This window comes from Belonocnema kinseyi, chromosome 4 (genome assembly GCF_010883055.1).
Source record: "Belonocnema kinseyi isolate 2016_QV_RU_SX_M_011 chromosome 4, B_treatae_v1, whole genome shotgun sequence".
NCBI lineage: Eukaryota > Metazoa > Arthropoda > Insecta > Hymenoptera > Cynipidae > Belonocnema > Belonocnema kinseyi.
Window position 1 is genome coordinate 85,039,385 of NC_046660.1, and position 26,206 is coordinate 85,065,590.

The window sequence follows — 26,206 nt, forward strand, 5'->3', positions numbered from 1 at the left end:
TTTATTTACAAAAAAAGTTCTTAGGTTCAAAAAAACATTCAGTGAACTGAAAAACTGTGGTCGGTAATATAGGTATTTAGCTGTGTCACATGCCCTTAATTATCCCTTGATGTTCCAACGTTGAGGAAGTGACACAAAACCTGCTTGGCATGAATGCTTACTCACGGGTCGTACAATGACTGATTTCCATCGCGTGATGTCGTCCGATCGCAAAGGAAATAAAAAAATCGCCGAAAAAGTCTCTTGACAAGCTTCTAAAAGTTCTGGAATTATTATTCCTTGTTGCATTCAAGTTTTATTTCTTGCAATCGAATCAACTCCACATACTCAATATTAAAATTTAATCTCTAGAGGTGGAAATTCAATTATCAAATTATAAGTCAAATTTGATGATTCGAGTGGACTTCAAGAATTATTAAAATGTGCGCTGATAAATTTTCTGATCTTATTTTTATGAATCCAGGATTAGCGGAAACTTAATTAAAAGCGAGAACTGGTGAAAAAGTGTTTAGTTGCTAATTAGCTAATATTTTTGTAGAAACGGTCTGGTATAAGAGAAAGGGGTAGAATCTGAAAAACAAGCACACATGGGAACAAGTTGTGGTATCGCGCGAGTTTACACTTTGAATTATTGAAAGGGGTGGGATTTGTTCAAAGTGCCGGGTTTACAAATTGGCTGGGGTTTATTTCTCAGTGCCAGCGAGTAAATTCAGTAAATGTAACAGAAGATTTTGTATGCAAAGCTACTAAAAGCTGCGATTTGTCGATCAGAATCGAAATCGTTCAAATAATTCTCTTACATTTTTATGTCTTATTCGCGAAAAAAAAAGAAATCCGCTCGTATTTCCAATTCTTGATCAAATCTCGAAAATGAAAAAAGAGAAAAAGGTTGACTCGATCTGTAATTAAATAACAGAACTTTGCATGGCACGAATAATTTAGTTATGAGCTTTTTCTTTATTTTTCAAACTAAATTCAGCATTTTCTTTATAAAATGCGATTTTACTCAGAATGTATAAAGAACTCTGAGAACAAAATGATACTATGAAAATTCACACGCTTTCGATGAAAGCGTTCCTATATAAAGCCGAATAATTCGATTTTGTATTTTTACTTCATATTTAACATTTTTGTTATTAGAGTCACTATTCGAAGTCATTGGCGAACTTAAATATTTACAAATCTCGGTGCAATTAAACAAAGTTCCGAAGTCGTTGAAAAGCGAATAAATTTAACGTCTTTGCGACAAATTGCTAGTCCTTTTTCTTAGCTTTATTTTTTTTCCTACTCTTCTGGCACTTCGGAAAATAAAAATCCCATTTTTCTCTACCACGAATTTTCGACTAATAGAAATAATTACTGAAACTTGGTTATTTTTTAAAGGGACATTCCAATTTATCGTGTCTTTCATCCTCCTTTCAAATTTGTATTAGAGAAATATTTGTAAATGGTTTACCGTTCGAAAATCGTTTGTTAAACTGGTTCTCAGTGATTTAAAAAAATTATTAAAATTGAATGATTCAAAATTTGTCACAATATTATAATCGCCAGCCTAGTTTTCATTAATTTTATTTGACCTTTTTATTGTCTTCATCGTCTCTATTCAATAGTGTCTAGGCGATCTCAAATTAAATGACATTTACAAAGAAAAAAAATTGAGTCACTGGAACCATATTTAGTCTTTTGAAACCAACACGATCATTAATCATCATCAAGCCAGCACAATTAATTCTAAAATCATGCATTGCTGCCAATGTCCTCGTCAGAATTCATCAACGTTCAATCATCCATTTCCTGAAGTCAACCACTTAGCAGACGCACGTGAAGCGATATAATAGGCAAAACACAACTCGACGTAGTTCTACCAGTCTATACATATGCAAGCTTAGCTTAAATAAATTTGATTTCGAGAAAGCTTCCCGCCCCCGAAAAGTTGAAAAAGTCATCACAAAATCAAACAGCAATTTGGAAATAATTATTCATTCATCCGAGTTAATATTTACACGGAATCGGATCTATTTACACTCTGGTGAATACGCACGTTGCGCACTTATGAAGCTCGGTAGCAAACTGTTGAGTTTCTGTTTAATTAATTAGTATTGCTAATTAATTGGATCAGTAAGCAAAACTAGGAACGCAAGCGAGCTGTTTATTTATCATGCAAAAGTTTTGAGTTGTAATTTTTAATCCAAAGGGCAAAACACAATTTGAACATTTGTTTTTAATCAGTTTTTTATTAATGCCATTTATTATAATGTGCGACTTTTTCAACTTTGCTGCAAGATTTTTCAATAAAGAACCACTTTAAATCGCTTTTTTTTCTCTATCTTTCTTTCTGTCTAGTTTATTCTCTAGGCAAGTACTATTTTTTCACAATTATTTTAAGTTTTCCATTTACACCTTAGACCCTTTACTGGCATGGCTTTTGTCACTTAGCGTCGACTAGCGATGAGTTTGCGCGAGGGTGGGCTGCCCTTAAAAAAATATATATATATTACAAAAAAGTCAGAATCATGTCTCATCAGTTTGTTAGGAGGCGTGCTATAGAGAAATCATCTATGTATATAAATGATAAATATAAATCTCATATAAGATAAGCTTTTATAGAAACTTAGGTACCTTAGATTAGGTGACGTAGACCGGAAATCATAAGACTATCGGACATCCGGGTCGACAATGAAATGAGAATTGGCTTCATCGCTCCTCTTCATCCTTTCATTCACCCCATCTCCTTTTTATTCATGACAAAAGAGCCAAAAAGCATTCGTACAATTTTTATTCTTGTTACGTTTTAAATCTGAGCTCTTTTATTTTCTCATTTATCTTCAGTCTTTTTCGTATTTTAGTTGAAATATTTTTAAGGGATTTTATATGGGCAGTCTCCAAGTAAAGATTTCAAAGAAGCTTTCTAATTCTTTTGGGAATTAAAAACTTTCGAGTTACAATGGCAATGATTTCCTAGTTGAAAGATTTATAATTCTTTGGCTTTACAATTGCAAGCTTTCAGATGTTGATTATTTCCAATTTAATCATTTATAAGTTTTTAATTTGTATGTTTTCTAAATTTAAAATATTCAAATTTAAAAAATGTCTGAATTAAATTTACAAGTTTCATTTGAAAGCATTTAGTTTATACTTTCAACCTTAAAAGACGCTCAGAATCAGAATTTTAAAGGTTTGGAATTCGTGTACATTGACATTTTTAATCTAATTTAAATTCTGTATTATTTTTGGTACGAATATTTTGCAGTAGATTTTAATTGTTTCTAAATTTCATTATCGAAAAATTTCAATTGAAGAAAATATTTTGAAGAAATATGAAATAAATAAGTTTTAAAATATGATCCTGGAATACAAATACTTCAAGTAGAAATCTTTAAAAAGTTTATCAATTCAGAGTTCTTAAACTTGCGCAATTTAAATTTCGAAGATTTCCAAGCGCAAGCTTTTAAATTCTTATATTTCTATTTTTTTATTTAAACAGTTATCTTTTAAATGTTGATGCTTTTGTATTTAAGTCGGTAAAATTGAAAAACATTATTTCGAAGTCGAAAACTTCACATTTTTAATGTTTTTAAATTCAAACTTGTAAGATTGTTCTGAACGCTTAAATGTTAAACGCTTAAACGCTTCCTATTTTAAATATTTCCTAAATGAATTCATTGGGCGATTCTGAATGTTTTTTTTTTCTTATTTTATGTGTCTAGATAAAATTTTTAATAAGTAATTTTAAATCAATTGAAACTCGAAAGTTTTCAAAATCCTGTGAACTCAAAAGTTCTCGATATTTTAATTTAAATATGATACAGTATACTTTCCAATTTTGAATCCTATTTCAATTATTAGAGAATATTGCACATAAATTGCATTTATGCTGTCGAAGTGCTAATTACGAACGTATTTTCAGTAATAATTTTATTAATATCAGAAATTCTCTGCTCTAAAAGGCTCTCCATATATATATATATATATATATATTAATTAAAATCGAAATTATATCTACTCTAGAATTTCCATATAATTTAATGTGAATGTTTTTGTTTACATTGAAAAATATCAAATGTTTTTACTCTTTTGCTCTGAGTTTCTGGTCCTCTCATTTTTCGTCAATTCATTCCCCCTTCACCATTGTACAAAATGATCTCTACAAACTTTGCTGAGAAGAAAAATGGTTGCAATTTTGGAACTCGTCTCTTCACTGGTTTCTGTATTTTGTAATTTTTTTTTAGAATAACTGATGATTTAGAACTTTTTTTCCAGGCTAAAAGTTTGTAAATTCAAGTCTTTGCAAATTTGTGTCCATAATCTTGGATCATTTCCATTTTTCTAAAATTCGGATGCTTATCAATTCGACCGATAAATTTGTTCTGAAAATTAATATTTGTGCTCAAACATAAAATTCCTTCTAACTTATCTGAAAAGTTATGATCTTTCTAAGAACGAGAAATAATAAATTCGAGTAGTTGACACATCGAAAATCTAATTTCCGGTTAACCGATATACAGTCACGTAAAGAAAAAAAATGTATATTCAAAGGTCGTGCTTCACTGAAAACTGCTGACTAGACCGAAGGGCCAAGCTCAGTCCAATGATCGATAGTCCACTTTTAGCACGACGCGCACGATGGATGCGCGCGTTTCAAAACAGATTTAACTTCCGTTACAAGTATTTGTGAAAACCAATATTCTACCCCGAATAAATTTCAGGAAATCGAAAATCGCAGTGAACCCAATTAATTAGTTGGTTATAATTCTTTAAATCTTTTTCAACTACAAAACTCGAATATTTCAGAATTAAATTCACCAATATGAGATTCTACCAATATGAAAAATCGAACTCATTTTTCCAATAAAAACCAGTGTTACACATTGTCTAACAATTACCACAAGATATTATTTTAGTTAATTTATGGTTTTCCTTTAAAAAAGAATTTAAAATTGAACCATGAAGGGAGTCTCAAGAAAATTAATCTAAACTCCTATTCGATTTTTTCTCAGATTTTAGAAATCCATGCATGAATCCAGGTTCCTCAAAAAGATCCCAGTAGGCGCCAGAAGATCGAGCTGAAAATAAAAAATAAACCTGACAGGAACTTATGATCTTATAAATCCGTATTTTTTGGTCCGATAGAAATTTAATAAACTTAGTACTAATAGAATATCGCATATACATTTTATTGAAGACCGAAAGGTATAGAAAAGCAGCAGAATATCAGTAGGACATTTCCCGGAAATTTGAATTTTTCGTTTGATGTTCTCGAGGGCTCGAGTTGAACGAAATCTTTTCTTTTTTGCGAGCATCCTTCCTTGATGCCGGAAGCGAGTGACAGATATAATATGTTAGAAGCTTTGAAAAATGATGAAAAAATCACCTTCGTCCTCGAGAACTAAAACTAGGTAGATGAGCGAGGGCAGTCTGTTTTATTAATGGTGGTCTAAGAAATGTCCCGTTCTTTACAATCAGTAAAGTCTTAATTATTGACAATAGTAAGTACCTTTTTTACAATAATGAAAGTGCCTCGATTTTCTGTACTAGAGATTGAGCCCTCTAATAATTAACTTAAATTCCTTAACAAGCTTGTAATAAAAATTGAGAATTGAAACCAAACGGTGGACGACCTTAAGAAATCTCGCTAAGTGTTAAATCCATGTCTAGAGACAAGGAAACATTTCCTCTTGTTAAAGGAGTTTCCAAGTTTCGACGATTGCATCGGATCTTAAACGTTTACCTGTCGCTGTCCCCTTGCGACTTCAGCAATCGTAACTTTGCCGTATGTTTGTCGAAACGAGGAAACTTTATCTCCAATAAAATCAATTTCTTTTGTTTCGAAAAATTCTAATTAAAACCTGGAATTGAACTTCGGGTTTAGGTTTTGTGACGTGAAGGAATTTTTCCCAATCTTTTTTGAGCTTATTATGATTAATAAAACAGACAGACTCTACCTTAACGATCGCGAGACGACACGAGCGAGATGAAACTAGTCAATAGTGAGTTTTCCTTTTGTGTCAGTAACCCTAGTATAGTCAAAGTTAGTAAATGAGTGACACTCGAGAAAGCAGGCAGGTTAATGTAGGTCAATTTCCTCGAAACTTTAAGGCACCTGAGAGGTGTATGCTGAGCCGTGGACATGTTCGTATTTGTTTCAGATGGGGAAGCTTGGCAACAGCCCTTTAGCCGGATTGGCAGCGTTGGGTCTCGGAGGATTAGGATCACCAGCTAACTCCGGTGGACTGAATCCAGCTGGTAAGTGTTTACCTTCAGAATGTCTCCAAAGTCCTCGCCACTTAAAAAGGGTCAATTCTAGAATCTAGAGGCTATAACGTATAAGAAGATATAAATCTATGTCTCCATGACCGCTTTTATCAACATACCGATTCTCAAAATTGTGTTTCCGAATGCCCAAATCAGAATCAAACAAAAATATCAAGTAATAAAAATAGATTTGAACAGGATGTCTAGCGTTCTAAAAATCCTTGAAAACCTGGAAAAACCCTTGCCTTTTTTTACTTGGAAAAACTACGAAAATTTCTTGAGTTTCGCTCATGTTCTTGGAATTTGAAAAATAAGTTCAGTTCTGCGTGTGAGCTTTTATGGTAATAGTGCCAAACGAGCTGATTGACTGCATCATTATATATTTCATTACATTTTAGAATATTATTTGGTTGCAAATTTAACAAGTTTGTCAAAATTATCCTTTTCAGTTGAACTATCAACTATTAAATTATTCGTTGAGAATACTTTTTTTTGTGTAGAAAAATCAATTGGTTGAAGGTTGAACCCACTTTGTGAAAAAATATTTTTTTTTTGAAGGTTCGGCTTTAAGTTTAACTGATCTGTTAAAGCAAAAATTTGTTATTAAGTTTTCATTCGAAATTGATCATTTTTAATTGAAAACTTGGTTTTATTGTTAGAAAACGTACCTGTTTGGTTAACATTTCCTCGTTTGGTTAAAACTGCAATGGTTTGGTTGAAAATTAACTTTTTTTCTCTGGTTTAAATTTCCTCATTTAGTTAGATAATTCATTTTCGTAGGTTGAAAATTCTACTATTTTCTTTAAAATTAAAGTTTGTTTCAAGTTGTTCTTTTATTTTCGCTTTTCAACTAATTTTATTATTCGATAAAAAGTAATTCATTTTGGTAACTGCTTTATTAAACATTCGTCTATTTGAACAGAAAATTCGTCCTTTTAGATTGAAAATTCATCTTTTTTCGTTAATTATGAATCTATCTTATAAAAAATGCAAACGTTTTTTGGTAGAAGTTTGTTTTCTGAATTCGATTAATCCGTTGAAATTTAAACTATTTTGTTTGCAACTGAACTTTCTGGTCGAAAATTTAACTGTTTTTTGTTGTTGAACATTCCTTTTTTATTGTAAAAAATCAATTTTTTATTCGGTTTATAAAAGATTCTACGTTGAAAAAGTTACAAGATAACAATTCTGATATTTGAATATCAACGGTCAATTAGGATAAAAAATTAATAAGGAAAAAATTATGGCAGTTGGAAAATTAAGTATAACCTTTCATGTTTTTGATAATCAGAACTTAATACTGCTTCAGTGAACTAGCAAAAATTTCATCAATTTTTCGCTGTAGTTATGGATGCAGCTTTCAAAGTAGCTTAAAATTCTATTTAAAAATTTTTTATTAAATTTTAGTTAAAGTTGAAGAAACAGGTTGAATACGTGAGGGTCCTAGTTGCGAGAAAATTGCTTTCCTGAATACTCCAACAATCCTTCCTTACACATAATTATCAAAAATCCCAATAGGCAATTGAAACGGTTCTGCTTTTAACGTTTCTGTTTTCAACGACTGTTCCCTAGCACTGGCGGCTCTGGCCGGAAGTCAGTTGCGCACCAGCAACACAAACCGGCAACAACCAGCAGCCAATAACCAAACGCATGAGATGACAGTGCCAAACGAGCTGATTGGCTGCATCATTGGAAAAGCTGGCACCAAGATCGCTGAAATTCGTCAAATCTCAGGAGCCATGATTAGAATCAGCAACTGCGAGGAACGGGAAGGTGGAGCCACCGATCGCACAATCACGATCACAGGGAATCCAGACTCCGTAGCGTTGGCGCAATATCTCATCAACATGAGGTGAGTTATCAGAGACGCTTTCTATCGCGATCACTGAAAACAAAACTCGTGAGAGATTCTCTTTTAATTTCTCCGCACTTTTCTATATTAATCCTTATGAAAAGGATCCTCTGCGAAACAAACTTTGAGTCCGGAATCTGAACGCCAGGATTCGAATTTCCTGACGGCCAGTTTTCGAGTGCGAGCAAAGTTTCACGTTCTCGCCTTACCTTTCAAGAACGAAGCACAGGTATATTTCTTTCTACTTCTGCTCCGTTTCTACTATCCATGTCAATTCTCAAATTCTTTTCTCAATCTCATTTGATGTCAAACGGACTTTAAGCAAAGCGACGACTCTACTTCTAAAGTGAATGTATGAAACCGGATTGCGTGCGCTCTCGCGGCGATCCGATTCGACGCGTTATCCCTTTTCTTTTCTTTTTTTTTGTTTTCTTCGTGATGTGCGTGCTCTCAAGAATCTGTAAAAAAAATGAGTGGATAAAAATGAAACTCGGCGAATCGGAGCCCCGCGATGGTTCTATGTTGCGTGACATTGTCGGGACGATTTGCACAACGGAAGAAACGTTGGATCTCATTTTTTTATTGGAATCAGTTTACTTTTTGAAATTTGGAGCAAACCCTATAATATCTTTTAGTTTCAAATGATAAAAAGTCTATTTCTGACTTCAGGTTATTTAACTTGTTCATTCATATGCAAATACAACCAAATGTTGTTAAAATTGTCTCGTGATCTAAATCGCCCATCAATTTAGAAGCTTTCAGATTAGATTGTTTTAAATTTTGAATTGTGAAACAAAACATATTGAATGCTAGTGAATTTCTAAGTATATTAAAAAATGTACTTTCCAATCTGAATTTGATTAAATTGACATTTCTCTCGGCAGGCATTTCGTCACTGTCAATTAGAACGGTAATGAAAGGAATGGCTTTACGTCACAGTGTATGTCGTGAATAAAAACAAAAGATCAGTGTTATAGAGCGTCATTTCATTCTATCTAAGATGAAACAGGTGAGGCTCTTAGTCTGAAGATTAAGATTATTCAGCTGAGAACTTTAAAGAAGTCACACCTGCAAGAGCAGCTACCAACATCGCCAAGAAAAAAGGACCGGCAAAAGATATTCATCCTCATCCTCAAGAGGATCAATTCTTAATCCTTTGTTTCCAGGTCCTGCTTTCCAGGTCCAGTACCTTCAGTATCCTGCAGATTCAACTCCGTTCAACATCTGTTCCCAAATGCCGCTGGCTGTCCTTTCAAGTGATAAACAATCGATCTCGAAGTCAGAAGTAACAGCTACTTAATTTCCATTCCGTTCCTCAAAAACTTGAATTCCATTTTTCATTAAATTCAATCAAATCCTTTTGTACTTTGGGGCATCCACAAATATCTAAATGTATTTAAAGTATCTGGAGAATATTGTTAATTTATTTTTCTAAACAGGGTTACCGTTATTCAGTTTTTACATTTTATTTTCGTTACTTCTGGCTTTGCTCTCTCTCCCATACAGAAATACCATAAGTGACAAACAATGACTTATCCTATTGACCCCAGACGACCAGTCACAAAGTTCCTTCCCGTAAATCGATTTGACGAATTTGTTCGGTTTTCCTCCCTCAAGAGGCTTCCAATGAATAATTTCCGTTACAAGCCTCCAATCCGTGATTTGAGAGAAAATAGTTCCCAAAGCTTTCAGTTTTAACTATGAGAAATACAGGGTAAAGAGTCGTCTACAGCATCTGCGCTCATTAAACAAAGCAGACCTCATTTCTGTATAATGATATCTCTTTAATCGCAGTAAAACTAAAGCTTTTATTCTTCGTTCGAAATGGAAAAAAAAGTTTGTAGCGTCTCAACCAGTGAGTAAAACCGATAATCCCGGACAAGATTTATTGAAACTGTGGCTTAACTTGGCTTGAATGGCTTTGCCTCGGTGATTAACTGTTTAGAAGTAATTTACGTTTCTTGCAAGTATTGAAACCTTAATTCTAATTTCGGTTAATTTCTTTTTGTTTTTATAATTAAATTTTAAAAGTTTAAAAATGAACACTGAAAGCTCGGAGAATTATTTGGAATTTAATTAATTTGATTTTAGCTTCTTTTTTTCTTTGTTAAACAAAGATTCAGGGCTTAAACAATAATTTAAAGTTCCATGAAATTAGTTGAGCTGAGGAAGAGGCAATTTAAAATTGTTGAATTGTTCTGTCGTGCTGCTGCAAGGTCTTGAGTAAAAAAGATGAATTATCCACTTGAGAAAGGAACAGGTGTTTAGACACTTTTTGTTGAATGTTTTCTTTAGCTTGACACGAAATGGAGGGGGAAAAAGCTGGTAGATTGACCTCCCGGGTCGTTTCTCTTCGCGGAGGCCTCTTAGTTGCTTTTTTATTTCGTTTTTTACGCTTTCTCGTATTATCATCTGGGATCTTCATTGAATCGCGAGTAGCTATTCAACTGCAAATTGCCTTATGTGTTTTCATGTTTAGTAAGATAAAATATATAATTATCATTTTTAAATTCTATTTGTTCATATTATAATTTGGGGGGGGGGGGGGTTAATAATAATTATAGAAAAAATTACTTGAGTACATTTTCATTAAATGCATATTTTTACGATAACAAAATAGTTTATTTAAAGAATATAAATCATAATTTGTTGCTTTTTCGTAGAATCAATTTTAATCGGACGCTTTAGAAGTTGTAAACCATGCTTTCCAAAAATCAGTGTGATAACCAATCGTTTGATCTCCTTATGCTAAGTGGCAATTCATAGTCAAATTTTTAATAAGGTGAGACGAATTTTTTATCTTATTGGTTTATGAAAATTTTAAATTGTTCTCTGGATTGTCCTATTGGTGTGTTTAGACGAGGGCTCTATTAATTCAAATTGCTCACTGCTATGATTAACTCTTGTGTCTATCCGTGTAACGTCACCATGCTTTTTTTCTTCAATTTCCTTAGTTTATCTAAAAATCATAATAATGTGAGAGAGAGAGAGAGTGAGAGAGAGTTTGCAAAATCACCTTGAAAAAACTGTCCAGAATCATTTCACAAAGCAAAGGACCAATTCCCATACTACAGCACACATTCCACGTTATATTTATAATCCATTATATATTTGATTCCAGATTGTCACTCACATTACTACTGCATAACTGTGAATGAACGCCATCATCCCGAATATTTCTATTTACCATAACTTTTTATCATCGTATAATTACATATTGTCCCAGCACTCCCACTGCATAATCTGCACTCTGTCCGATCATCCATCTGTCCATCCAAACCGCGTTTATTATCTCGTATCTCAGCTCTTAGCTATTGCCTCCAACAAGAAAAGCTTTGACTCGACTAAAACAGAATTTTAATTTTAATGACTTTTGAATGAAAAAAAAAAATGAAACTCCTTATAGCGAGAAAAGCTTTATTTTTCTGGTGATAACAGCTGCTTTTTTCGGCAGCTTATGGTTTCCGGCAGAGTGCACATCGTGCTTTGTTTACTTTAATTTCCACTTTTTGCACGGCAGGGATATGGCTTTTTTAAACTCGTGAATTTGCCATCAAACAAACGCTTGGTAGAAAATTAACAGTGAAAAATCCAGTAACGAATTCCTCCGATTTTCAGGAGCCACATCCTTGCCTCCTGGTCGCTTTTCTCAAACAGCGACAAATCCGCAAACAGAGCACAACCAAAGTTCTGAAAGTAAATATTTAAAGTTAATACTAATAATGAGAATGAATTATATGAAGAATGTGGAATGGTTGTGCTCGGTTTGTGATAACGTTACGCCATTTCCTATTACCGTCAATCCTAGAGTTCTAAAGTTTTTGAGAATTTAGAATTAATATTCTTGGGACTATTACTAGAAATTTACTTGTTTCAATTTTATGGTTTGGAAGAAGGGTGTTTTTTACGTGGAGTTTATTTTAATAAACTAAGGAATTTAGTTTTTACAGTCGACGTCATTAATTATTAAAATTAATGTGAATTTAAGTGAAATTTTGGCAAACTAAAACTCAGTTAAACGGAATTCAAGAAAAGAAAATTCCATTGACTGAAGGCAAACCGATTCTAGTAACTTTAAGTTCAATTTTAGTTAATATGAACTGAATTCTAGTAATTTCCAGTGTGGTTCTAACAATTCAAACTGAAATTGGCCACTGTAAGTTCAATTTTTATAAATATAAATCAAATGATTTTTATTTAATTATAATAAATTTAAATTTATATAATTAGTGGATTATTGGGAATGGTTAAACTGCGATACGCTACCTGGTGACAAAAATTCGACCTAGAAAGAATATGCACGATTTTAAAGATGCATTTTAATTCGTGCATAAAAGTGTTTTAACCATTTTTTTGTGGAGTTTAAAGTATTTATTGGATGATAAAGATAAGTATTAAACGGAAACCAAGTGTTTTAGATGCAATTTACATATTATGCATTGAAAAGCCACACTTTTTGACAGATATATTTTTCTACAAAAAACATTTTCATTAATTTATACATTAAATATTTAGTATTCAAAAATCTAATCTAAAAGTTTGATTAGAATTCGTATTCAAATTTCAGTCATCTATTATTCGTATTCTTGGCATAATATGAATAGTTTGTTGCTACATACAATAATCAAAGTTTTTTAAGCTCACAATGCATTAAAACTCACATTAAATAATTGTTTTTTTTTTTAACTTTTTCACAAAAATGTGTTTTTCACTGTATAAGATGAAAATTCTATCTAAAACTATTTCTTTCTTGTGAATATTTGTTTTTAGTATTCAATCATTGTTTTCTACTTCACAAAACAATCATAAAAACACTTATGCAAAAATTAAAATACATGTTTATCGATTGAAATTTCTTCCCAATTAGGAATGGTATTATTTAACCTGTTCACTATCACCTTGTGGCAAAAACAATAACTAGAAAGAAAATGTAGGATTTTAAAGATATATTATATTTTTTGCGTAAAAGTGTTTTTATGATCGTTTTGTGAAGTTTAAAACAATTATTTATTTTGCAGTAAAAAGTATGGAAAGTAAAGTATTCAGATGAAATTTCTATCTTACACAGTAAAAAAAATGCCGAAAGAGTTTTTCTAATAAACAAACAAAATTATTTTATTATTTCACGTAAGTTTAAATTAACTTTAGTTGAAGTGTGCATCTAAAAGTTTTATCCAAGTTATGCAAAGAATATAAATAATGGAAGATTAAAATCAAAATAAGAATTAAAACTTAACTTATATGCCATATATTTTAGATAATAAATATTTCTTGTATAAATGAACAAAAATTTAGTTTGCATTTAGGTTTACTTACGAATAAGTTCATTTAAGATTATAATGGGTTACCATTTACAATAAGAAGTAAAAGCATTGTGTTTTTTTGTTTGAAAAACATTTTTGTCAAGAATTTTTTTTTCACTGCAAAAGATGGAAATTTAATCTGAAACACTTTGTTTTCGATAAACACTTATTTCTGTTATGCATTAAATGTTTTAAACTCCACGAAAAAATTATAAAGAAAGCATCTTTAAAATTCTGCCTACCATTTCTAGATCTGTTTTTTGGCAACAGATGGCAAATCCCAGTTGAACCATTCACAATAGTTTCAAATTAATGGCGCCGTCGTCGATATAAAACAGGCATAAAGAATTCTATCAATTTAAATTCATCTCTGGATTCCAATGAATCTTATTAAATCAAAATGTAATAAATCCCAGTGAATTTAACTGCATTGACGGATCTGAATTTATGAAATCAGTAGTATTTTTAAATTTGGGTAGATAAATTGCGAAAATTCGCATGTATACTATATTCTCTCTTTAGAACTTTAGTCAATCCCACAGCCGTTGTCACGCTCCCAAGCGCACGTGACCAAGTCACATTGCACATACAATAGACATCTCTTTCCGCATACAAATTTTTTTCTTAATTTTTATTTTTGTACTGTATCTGACGAATCTGGTTTTATTATCTCTTCTCACTTATTTTTTTCTTTGTTTAATCTGAATCCATTTTTGCTCTCTGTTAAATTTCACTCAACTGATTACATCCTGCCCTGACCTTTTACGATTTGTGTCTGTTCCCCAGTGTCGAACTGCAGAAAGCTAACCTAGAGGCCCAAAATACCCAAACCCCTGGCAGCGGTACCACTCCCGGGGCATCCGGGGCCAGTGCTTCCCCCTCTACCACTACTACCAATGCCTCTCCTTTGGCCAGCGCCATCCCATTGGCTCAGCTGCTAAGCAAGCCAGGCGCCCTCAACGCCCTCTCTAGTCTCACAGCTCTTGGTGGGCTTACGGAATTACTAGGTGGCGCTGCAGGCGCCGCGGCAACTGCATTACCAGTTCAAACGACTGGTGTGCATCGCTCGCACAAGCCCTTCACACCAAGGCTAAGAAGTCCGGGCGCACCCGGACCCACTGACAGCGGCAAATTTAAGTCCGAGAGAACCAAGTACAACCCGTACTGAAACATCCACGAGACTCCGGATAACGACGACGCTGCTATTAAGACAGGCTGCGTGGCGCCACAGTGATGCATCAACAACAAAATCTCTGCTCGCTCAACGTTTTATAATCATCAATCAATCAATTAATCAAGATTTTTCACCTTACTTCGCCGACACTCGTGGAAAAAAAATGATCAAAGTATTTGTAAGCGACATTGATAATTTAGTTGAATACGTGATTAGTTTCATCTGACTCGACGATGGCATCCTCTAGATTTCAGGTCACAAATCAGCTCTTGAATTTTCATTGTTCTTAATCTAGTTATTCTCACCTAAATTGTCGATTATTCAGAAACAGGCCAAAGCTACATGAAAGAATAAAGCTCTCTTCTTGCACTACCATGTTCGAACTAAAAAGGGAGGTAACGCGTCCCCGCGACCATACGGATGACATTTTAAGTAAATCTTGGTTTGCTCAATCTATCGAAAATCGAAAAAAGTTGATATTTGGGGCGCGGCAGCATAGATTTCTTTTTATAGAGCCTGGAACAATGTATTCAATCCTTTTTCTTGTAATTATTGGCTGTTTTATATCAAAAGACCATATCGGGCATAAAAAAAACCTACTCGACCGTTTGATACAATTATTTTATCTCCAACAAAAAAAAATCGAGGAAACACTTAAGCAATGTTTAGCGAGCAGAGACATTTTCTTTGCGCTGAACACATGCGTAATTAGATCAGCATTCTTGCTTGAAAAGAAAAAAAAAACAATACAAAAACACAGTAGGGAAAGAAGCGTCGTCGTCGTCGACGTAGACAGCGTGTCGAGCTTCCGCCGCAATGAATTTTTACGATACAAATGTTATAACCCAACCGACGTCTGAACGTGAATCTGGGAAATTTTTCACCAAGAGGAGCCGCCGCGACGTCACGATCAGCGCGTTTTTTGATTCTTTTTTACGCCACGCGAGCTCAAGGTTTTCCCACCAAGGTGGACGTTATTCAGTAACAATTGATCTTGACAATGAAGAAACTTGAGTTTTTCTAGATTCAATTAATCTGTTATATTTGTAATAATATATTTTTTAATTTCACTTTTTTTTCTTTTGATAAGTATGACTTTAACTTATTATGTTCTTTGTGATTGTATGAGAGTTTTTCTTGGACAAAAATAATGCCTTGGGGAAATTGGTTTAAATCTGTTATATTTTTTCTAACCTTACCGGAAAATTTATCTGAAGTTCGACACGATTCTCATAGAGGGTAACTAAAAGATATTGGATTTAAATAATTTTTGGATAATTTTAAATGATTTACAATTTGTTATCTATTCTTTCTCGAGTTTCAAGTTTCCTCATTTAAAAGGTGGAAAAAGAAAACTTTTTAGAAGCTTTTTGTTGAGGAATTCTCAATCGTGACCGGCTCCTCAAAAGACGAGTCTTTTTTATATTCTTATTATAATTGTGATTTGCAATTATCCCCTCAATCAAGTATATTTACTAGATTAGCTGTATTCCGATATAAAATCTTTTTTGTGATAGTCGAGCGTTTTTCGCGAAAGAATGAGCGGATGAAGTAAGTACATGTATGACAGGACGGGGAGAAAGTGACAACAAAAAAACAAAAACAAAAAAAAAATAGTTTTTTGCACCTGTAATTTGTCTTAGAGAGAATTTAGTTTTCTACGTTTGGAATCATGTGATGCGTATTTAATATATAATCTTTCGGACATAGTAAAAATATTCGTGAAACTGAGAGCTCACTTGCTAATTTTCAATGAATCAATGAAAAGATGGAAAGTGAATTAAAAATTCGTAAGTTGTATTTTATATTACGAGGGGATAGTATAATTTTGTTTTAAAAATCATAATTCCTCCTCGTAGTATAACTGTACAAATTCCAAATCTTTGTTCGAAAATAGACAAGTGGGCCCGATGAATAGAGAAGGAATATTGATTACACATTTTTGGAATACGTCGTCCCTGCGCTGGGGAATAAAATAGGAGAGAGCTTATTATCATATACGATAAGGAATAAGGTCGCGAATCCGATAAAATATCGCTACGTGAAATATTCGCTAGGTATAAAAATAATTATCTATAACTACTCTATTATCGTAGTGATTATGTAAGCAAAAGTAATTATCTATGGTAATCGTAATGCGCAAGGCATCCGTATATCCCAATAATCATCAGTTTGCATCTCGCGAGCTCGACACGTGTATCCATTTTTATTTGTAATAGCACACACCGAATTCACTAACTAACTCTATCATTACGATGATAGGTGATTAGAATAGACCGCGTGAATTTTGTCACTTTGATACATTATTGTTTTGCGAAAAATGAACGACGGTTGGTAGGACAAGAGACGCAAGTTCTATTCTAGACCAGGCTCGAACGATTTTCAAGTTTAATGCGATTCTTGCTAATGCGGACCATTCGATCGCGACTCGAGGACTCGTTCACTGATTGTGTATCTGAATGTAAAAGACAGTCAGTTTTTCATGATGACAGCAATAATTAAGGACCTACTTAGTTATTAGATTGAGTATCGATTTCGTGTGCTCAATAGCGACTCGTGGAAACGAGAAATTTATAGTCGGGAAACGTCGATCCTCCACTGAGAAAAGAAAAACTGATCGAGATCGAATTTCACGGGGGTGGGAGATAAGATACTTATATCTTTCTATAATCATCGCTCCGGGTGAAATTGGATTTTACAATCTACAAGAGACTGCTTTTGTATTTCTTGTACGTTATCACTGTATTTCTTAATAAAAGTTTTTAAAAAACTAACATCTAAATCCTATAAATTCTTGATCATTCTAGTCTTTTGCAAATTTGGAAATCGTTTTTTCGACTATTTGGACGATTATTATGGAATCATCATCTCGTGAAGAAGCTCGACTTTGAACCTCTGGTTTCTCTCGGCGAAATTTCAGATTGTAATCGTTAAGAGAACGATCAGCGTTTGAGAAGCAAAGTAATAAGAGAAGCAGAGGTTCTTCGCAGGATTATATATCTGTATATACATACAATAATGTAACAATAATGTCAACGGTCGCAGTAGGATTTATACAGCGCCTCGATTTTTCTTTATCTTAGAAAGAATTGTTCCAGGGGTGAAGGAAAACCTCGAGGTGTTCGAGGTTCGGTATTTTTTGTAGGGATTTAAGATCTATTCTTGCTTCAGTGATTCAAATTTTCAATGGGCGCTGTTTTGGTTCTTCGTAATACTTGGTACCGATATCAAACTGTATACATCGTGTGCTAAACAAGCATATTGCTGCTACTGTGTATTACATTGTTGAATAAAGCTAGGCGTGTTTAATACTACAATACTGGAATTTCTTGATTCAGATAGTACAAGAAATAATATTTTCAAAAGCGGTTTACTTCTCCAAGAAGAAGTTGAATGACTTTTTTGTTTTAATAATGATCTGGGTGTCGATTTGATCGAGAAACTGGAATATAGCGTGCAATTTATATGATAAATTAGAATTTTTATGTCTATTTTAGCAAAATATACACTCTTGTGTAGGAAGAGTACTAAAGTTGTGATTTTCCGAAAGAATATTTAAAAGAATAGTGTGAATAATGTCAGGGTGGCTGCTGAAACTGCAAATCGGGAAATGGAATTTCTTTCTTTTTTTTAATGTAAGTTCAATTGTTAACTTTTTCAATTATGAAATAATTCAGTTTATTTTAAAACGTACATATTCAATTAATAGAATTTTATTATACAGCTTGATAACCTAATAAATTAGAAATTGAAAGCTTTCGAAATTGAGCATTTTTTATTGTAAACTTTTTAACTTCATCAACTGTAAATATAAATTAATGATTTTTAAAATTGAACTCTAATTTAAGTATAAAAATTTGAGCAATATTTTTTTTTACAATTGTAGAAGTTAAAGTAATTGTGCCCACTTTCAGGGATCTAAGAAAAAAATGTATATGATTTTAAGAATTTATATAATATTATCAGTCATGCCTTCTGATAGAAAAATAAATTTTCTTAGCGAAAAAGTCTCAAGCTCATGGAAAATAATTATTTTAACAATAATTTTCGTAATTTAATTTTTTTGTACTCTCGCTTCTTATGACATGTTTAAAAATAGTTGAATTTGAATAAATCATTCGTCCTTTTTGTGTGTGGGAAATTGTCTTACCGATTTCAGCCAGAGAAACATTTTCTGTCAAACTTGGAAACAGTGGAGTTGTAGATGATGCTTTCTCCTAAAAAACAAGGCATCATTTATTCAAATTCAACCATTTTTTTTATTGATAAGAAAGAAATTGTAACAAAAATGGAGTTGCATTAAACATTGTTAAAATGCATATTTTGTCAGTTTTAAAATTTTGCCATTAAAAATAACGTTTTTTTTATTTGAAATGATATCGTCAGAAATGTTTCGATTCGTAAAGCCATAGAAAAAATACTTTTTTCAGAGATCTGATTTTTGGCACAACTAACTTAAATAATGCAAACGCCTGATTGAAACTTTATATGCTATTTTAATTTTAAAATAACTTTAAATTTATAATTAAGGTAATTGTCGTGCCAAAAATCAGATATTTAAAAAAAATAGTTTTCCTATCATTTTAAAAATCAAACTATTATAACTGATGTTATTTCAAAAGAAAAACATTTTTTTATGAAAAAGGTTAAAATTTGTCCCAAAAAAACGACTAATTTTTAACCATTTTTTTTGCAATAGAATTTTTTTTGACCGTCACTTATTACCATTTTTCGAAAAATGATTGAATTTTAATAAATGACGGCTTATTTTTTCCGGGAGAACATTTTGTATAATTCTACAGTTTCGAGTTTTAAAAATTACTAAATAATCTTAAAATATAAGTATTTGTTTAGAAAATGTTTTCGTAATAAAAATTTTCCTAACGATTTCAGCCTTAAAAAAATGTACTTTCAAAATTGAAAACAGTAGAGTTTTAGAGAATGTTTTTCGGGAAAAACTAACCCGACATTTATTAAAATACAATTATTATTAAAAAATTCGTAAGAAGCAACGGTCAGCAAAAATTTAGTTGCAAAAAACATGGTTAAAATAAATTTTTGTTGTTTTTTGTGAATTTTAACTGTTTTTATAAAAAGTAATGTTTTTTATTTGTAATGGCATCAGTAATAATATTTTCATTCTTAAAATAATAGAAAAAATATTTTTTCAGATATCTGACCTTTGGCAAGACAACTAACTTAAATGCTTTTATTCTATTTCCAATCCTATTCAAATACTTTTTCAGTGTTAAATAATCTATTTTTAACACATTCAGTTTGCAATTTTGTAATAAAAAATTTGTGAGCGCTAATTGAAAAATGAAAGCTAAACTTTGATGTATGAGTAACAATGATCAATTATTAATTTGAAACAACTGAAAATAATAAAGCTTCTAATTTAAAACGTTTTCAGCTTAAAAAGGATATAAGTAGTCAAATTGTAATGCCGCTAACATAAAAATGCTTTAAATTATATAAATGTTGAACATTTAGAAATGTATTGATTCATTTGTCAATTAAGAGCATTGGAAATGATAGTATAGATTTGTATTTTTTAAGCAGGAATCTTTCAACTGAAGTTTGGCAGAACAGAACTAGATAAAAAAATCTGCATTTTTCAGGGAAGCGAAAAAAAGTTGTGTAACATCTAAATCGCCATTTTAAGATCAAACATAAGTCCACTCTCAAGCAAACATGTTGCCTAAATTAGACTAAAAATAGTTTTATTACCAAAAATTTATCCATTTTTGAGGAAATAGATATGGAACTTGACAATGTAAAAGTTACACTGGGCGCAAATTGGTGCAGGTCAGCAGCAGATTGCGATATAAAATATGAAGAAGGGTTTTAGGTAGCTAATGAAAAATCGTTTTCAATTTTTTTTTTACAAAAATAAAATTTTTCGGTGAAAGAGCTGTAAAATTTTTGTTGTTCAGCAAACGATAATAATTTCAAGAAATATCGATACCAATGGAGGGGGGGGGGATTACTACGCTAAAGTTTTAACTAAATTTCAAGTTTAATTTTTTTTATTAATAGATATATTATCTAGTTCTAAACTGCCAACATTGTTCATTTTATAAAAGTTAAAAATTGTGCTTTTTAACGTCATTTGATTTAAAATTATTTAATTGATAAGCTTTAAAATCTTCAATTTTATATGTACGTTTAAATTATTGTGCTTTTGAGTTAAACATTTGTGATTTCGAAATTTTTTAAGCTCTTATTTTAATAATTTAAAATACAACAATGCAATTATCCTCTTTCTTCGTAAAAATCTCTGAAATTGAACTTTAATGAATCGACACCCTGATTGAGTAATTTAAGATAATATTTTCTTATATTTTATTTCAAACATTCTACACAGAGAGAAATTTCAAAATAATAATTCACGGAACTGCTTCTTTATCTTATCCTAGCTTTGGCACAAGAACCAAGATCTCTTGATTTTAAAGCAATGGCCGTTGCTCTGAAAGCAAGGGTTCAAGGATCTTAGTTCTTGCGCTGAAGTTAGAATAAGATCAAGGAGCAGTTTCGTGAATTAATCTCTTGAAATTTCTCTCCGTGTAGAAATTGTCCTTTTTATTTTATAATTTTGTATTTGTGTTATAATTAACTTTATATATTTAAGGGATTTTTTATTATTCTTAGAACTAAAAAGTATTTTTAGTTTATTTTATTAAGTAAAAAAATTAGTGGCTAACTAAGGTTAATGTAGACTTACGAGCAAATAGAAAAGAGTAAGTTTTTTTTTATAGATAATATGAAAATTTAGTGACAGAAGTTAGTGGCTTAGTGATAAATTGTAGTTTAATTTTGAGAATGAAGTGTCTTGTGACACTTAATCAATACATATTACATATATAATGTGTATATGCGTAAAATACAAACATGCCGAAGAGTGGAGATGTAGAGTGAGAGAAGATGTTTCCATCCAACCAACTTGACCCAGGCTCCTGCCCATCTTCGGTAAGCACCAACTCCTTCCTTTGTAGTCCCTTTTAAACTACTTATTCCTTTTTACCGTTTCTCTTATGAACAATTTTGTTGGTCAGAGTTTTTTTATTCTTAAAAATCACAGCAAAGCACGTGCTTCCCTTTTAATCATCATACAGGGTTTTTCTATTAAAAAATCTCTTTGGGGATTTTTTTATGAACTCGATCGTATTTCGTAATCTGAAAAAATACTTGCTAGTTAGAAAAAAGTACTTCAGTTTCAAATTCAAGATTTTGTATTAAATTTCAAAATGAGAATCTTAATTAAAAAGTCACAAAATACTCCACATTTATAACAGTTATGAAATATTTTTGTTAAAAATAAAAAATTAAAATGAAAATGACTGTCAATATAATTATTTTTGAATGAATTAGTTATTATAAAAAATATGATAATTCAATTAAATATTATAATATAATAACTTCTTTATCAGTTAAACAAAGGATTACATTTAATTTTAGTTTTAATAAAAATTCATGTTTCCAATACTGTTATTTCTTAATGATGTTTAAATTACGAGATGGCTTCTTAAACGTGGTAATAATTTTCCTTTGTTTTCTAGAATGAAAAAATGTTTTCATTACAAAAGCTCTACTCTACAGCTTTATAACGATATTGATACATCAATCTTTTTAAGAGAAACTGGAGTTTCTAAAAGTAATTTCTCTTTCTGAAAATATATTATTGTAAATTAAATGATAACTGAATCATTAAAAAAAAACATTGAGTTTGATAAATTGAATTTAAAAAATTCTAGCTTGGGAATGAAATTATTGAACTTCCTTCAAGTTAAAAATCAAAGTTCAATTTTTTGAAGACATTTGCTTGATTCTTTATTGTAATAGCAATGAGTTCAAACCTTTTTTTATTAGTATTCAAACACTTTGCAACATAGTAGTTTCACGTTCTCGTAAAAAATTTAATGTATACTAAAGAGCCTGTTAGTGGCTTTTTAAAAGAGAATAAAATTGAAGTTTAATTCAATTCAAAATAATGATGCTGAATTACCTTGAAGAGGTACTTTTTCATTGACGGGTATTTAACCAACTTTTATGAAAAAGTGAATTAACACAAAAATATGTTTTAGAATATTTCACTTTCAACACTTCGCAGTAAAATTATTAATTAAAAGCCTTTTAATTTGCAATTAAAAGTTTTGAAATTTTATCTTGTTGAATTATGAAAGCTAATATTTGAAATTGTATTTTTTTAATTTTTGCAAGTTTGACAATTCTAAATTGTAGTATTATAAATAGTGCACTTTCATTTTACAAGGGAAGACCGTCGATTTTTAATTATATTTTCGCTTCTTAATTTTTGTAATGAAATACTTATAAATATCATTTTTTTCAATAATCCTTTCAAATAATGGTAATAATCATTTTTATAATGCCTTCTTTCCGAAAAAATTGAATTTTTTAACTTGATTATGTTTTTTACAAACAAATTAATTTTAGATAAATGTTATATTAGGTGTAATGTATGTCAGTGTTAAATTGGACTATAATAAGTTCCAAAATAACTAGTTAAAATTATAACAACAATAACATTTATAGAAAATAAATTAATTGGCGAAAAACACGATAAAAGTTTAAAACGTTCAGTGTTCCCGTGAAAAAAGGCATTTAAAAAATCATTATTTGTATCATTTTTAAAGATTCTTTCAGGAAATAAAATTTATAAACTTTTGAATAAATAAATTTTAATTAAAAAAAGAATGTTTCGCTAAACTCTTATGTCTTCTGGTAGATGTTTCAAAATCAATTTTGTACCGGTCTCCCATTGTTAAAATTCTGAAACGAAACAATTTTTAACAGAAGCGTTAGAAAATTAGCAATTTTGAATACAATACACAATATTAAAAATTTATAATAAAACAATTTTGACTGTAAAGCTTTCAGAATTTAGCTATTGGAAACTTTGAGCTTTTAAAATGACTTTTAATTGAAGCTTTTAGAGATGACACAATTTAAATTTTCTGACATTCTTTCAAATTATGTTTTTCTGAAACAAAAATTTTAGCAAATTTTCATTTACTACAGGAAGCGTCGTAATAGTGAAAAAGAATATGGTGAAAATTTGGGAATTTACATACGAAAACACGTTACAAGTGGAAAAAATCTAAATTGAGAATGTTCAATAGTAAACAATTCTATTTTCGAACCAATTTGAATTTAATAAATTCGTTCTAAATTGTATCATTTCAAATAAGATGGAACTGTACCTATTTAAAAATTGGATGTTTAATACTGTACAAATTCAAATTGAAGTACCTATTTTAAATAATTTTTTATTGGAAAATAAAACATTTAGGCCTTATATAAGTCCTTATTTTGGCCGTACTCAGCAAATATTTTTAAAGTCTCAAGTTGGCAGTTTTGATTTCGATTGGTTTCAATTTCGATTGGTTTTAATTTAAATTTTAAACATAAACCTTACAGAATACTCGATAATTTAGTATTGAAATAAGTACTTTGAACTTCGATGTTTTTATGTTAAAATACGCTTTAACCTTTAAGTATGGATGTGATTTCATTTTTTCACTGAAATGCACCTGATGTCTCACAGACCGCTGTATATATTTATCTCTAATTAATTAAGTAAAGAAGTTTTTGTTATCTTATACAAGCATATGAAGGGACATTGGAATAAGTAAGAAATTAAGAAATTTTATTGTTATTTATCTTTTGCTGTCTGGGTGATGGAATAGTCAGAAAGTACAATTTTTCTGGTACGTCCACCATTTGTATTGTGAGGTTCAAGTTTTTGCTGACATCTTGCGTTTTAAATACCTTGAAACATGTTGAAAGATGAATATAAATTACGCGCAGGATTACTAAAATCAGCCTCGAAGAAGGCCAAAGGTGAGGGTTTACATATCAGAAAGATGGTGCGGTCTGCGAGACTGCACGTCCATACTTAAAGGTTAAAACAATTCTTTGATGTTATATATGTCTATTTTTTACATTTTTTGAGTGTAGATTTTCAAAAAAAAAAAAGAAGAAGAAGAATCCTTAGGGTTGAGAGTAGGCAGATAATTGTAAAAGTGTTAAATTGAATGGGCGATTGTTTTGGTAATTGGTGCAAAAGGTTAAAATAATATTGCTTCTGTTTCAGGATATCGTTAGAGACCGGTGGAATGGCGATTCCTGCGTTTCAATACATCACGCCAAATCACATCGTCAAGTCTCCCATACATTAAAATGGAATTTTCACATTCGCGAGACACCATCGAAGGACGCAAAGTGTCATGAAGAAGTTGTCAATGGCATCTAGGGCTGGGTCGATAACTGTGTTCAACCAGCCTGCTAAAATGCCAAGCAAAAAAAAGTAAAAAGATCACATACACCATTACAGTCACTAGGTAACTATAAACACACGGAAAAAACAAACACACATCCCTGAACACAAAACACTCGAGTGTACAAATCTGTACAAAGGTTAAAAAAAAAGCATGCTGCAGCCTCATGCTGCTGCCGATTGGTAAACGGGAACAAGCCAAAGATACGTTATATATATATATATTCATTTTTATATTTAACGAGAGGATGAAAAAACAAATTATTATTACCAATTAATTATCTAATTAATTATTGTTTATTATTACTATTATTAATAGTAGTCGATACTTTTAAACCGGTTGTTAACGTTTTCTTTTTTATCATCGCGTACTCCACGAAGTTTTCGCGAATGAAATTCGTGAACACGTGCGAGATTTTTCCAAATTTTAAATTAAAAACGCCGATTCTTTTTAAAATTACGCGCGTCACGCGGCACACGAGAAATCATTTTGTGATATTCATTGGAGCTTATAATTAAATGTATTTATTTTCTATTATATTTTATACTTTATAGCGAGTAGAGGGACGAAAAAAAAATATATATGGTGAAAACAAAATGGGATAGGTCGATTTTTTCTCGTGAGCTCGACGCACAAGGAGCGCTAGTAAAAGAGTAGGAACAAAAAATGAGTATCGATAATTTATTTATCACGTGATTCACGAGATTTCGGGTTTAACAATCGTGTGAGATTCATTATTGTACGCAGAATTTCACGAGCACAGGTGGTTTGAATCAACATTTGATTCTTTTCATTATTAACAATTCTGTTTGGCCAGCAGATACTAGTTTTAATGTTTATAAATATAATTTTCCGGGGTTGATGGACTTCGATGAGATTTTTGACCACCTGTGATCGCGCGTCTTGTATACTCTACTTCCGGTTTTACGATCAAACAAAATTCGGGATTTAATTTACGAGACAAAAAAAAAGTATTGAAATGATCGTTACTCCATGGAAGTGAAACGTGACGCGATAAAAGTGGCTTCTGTTGAGAGAGAGAGAGAGAAAGTGAGAGAGAAACAAATTATCACATGGAGTATAAATAAATAACGATATATAGTATATGTACGATATATATATATATATATATATTTATTATACAATTAAAAAAAAATGATTAGAGGAGATAGAGCAATGAAGGTGCGAGATCAAAGCTCGCTTTGATTGATAGAAGGCGCCCTCCTTCCCTCTCCTTCTCCCTCCTTCTAGAAACAAAAATCGTCAACGGACTGACAATCGATTAATTTTTAGTCAATTAATATTCAATTAATCATAAAATTCTACT

The 26,206-nt window shown here is 31.4% G+C and overlaps 1 protein-coding gene across 8 annotated transcripts in view; it reads left to right on the top strand.

Moving 5' to 3' along the window:
- Positions 1 to 25,998, top strand: part of LOC117170661 (poly(rC)-binding protein 3) — a 57,121-nt gene extending 31,123 nt beyond the window's left edge. For 4 of the 8 annotated variants that reach the window (XM_033357578.1, XM_033357582.1, XM_033357580.1 and 1 more), the window contains exons 6-8: positions 6,147 to 6,242; positions 7,812 to 8,104; positions 14,194 to 17,898. In XM_033357578.1, the coding sequence (XP_033213469.1) occupies positions 6,147 to 6,242; positions 7,812 to 8,104; positions 14,194 to 14,575 (771 nt within the window). In that variant the 3' untranslated portion in view covers positions 14,576 to 17,898. Of the gene's footprint in view, positions 1 to 6,146; positions 6,244 to 7,811; positions 8,105 to 14,193; positions 17,899 to 24,695 lie in introns of those variants that run through there. The other 4 variants (XM_033357581.1, XM_033357583.1, XM_033357585.1 and 1 more) reach the window with 3 other exon arrangements.
- Positions 25,999 to 26,206: the final 208 nt, after the last annotated feature.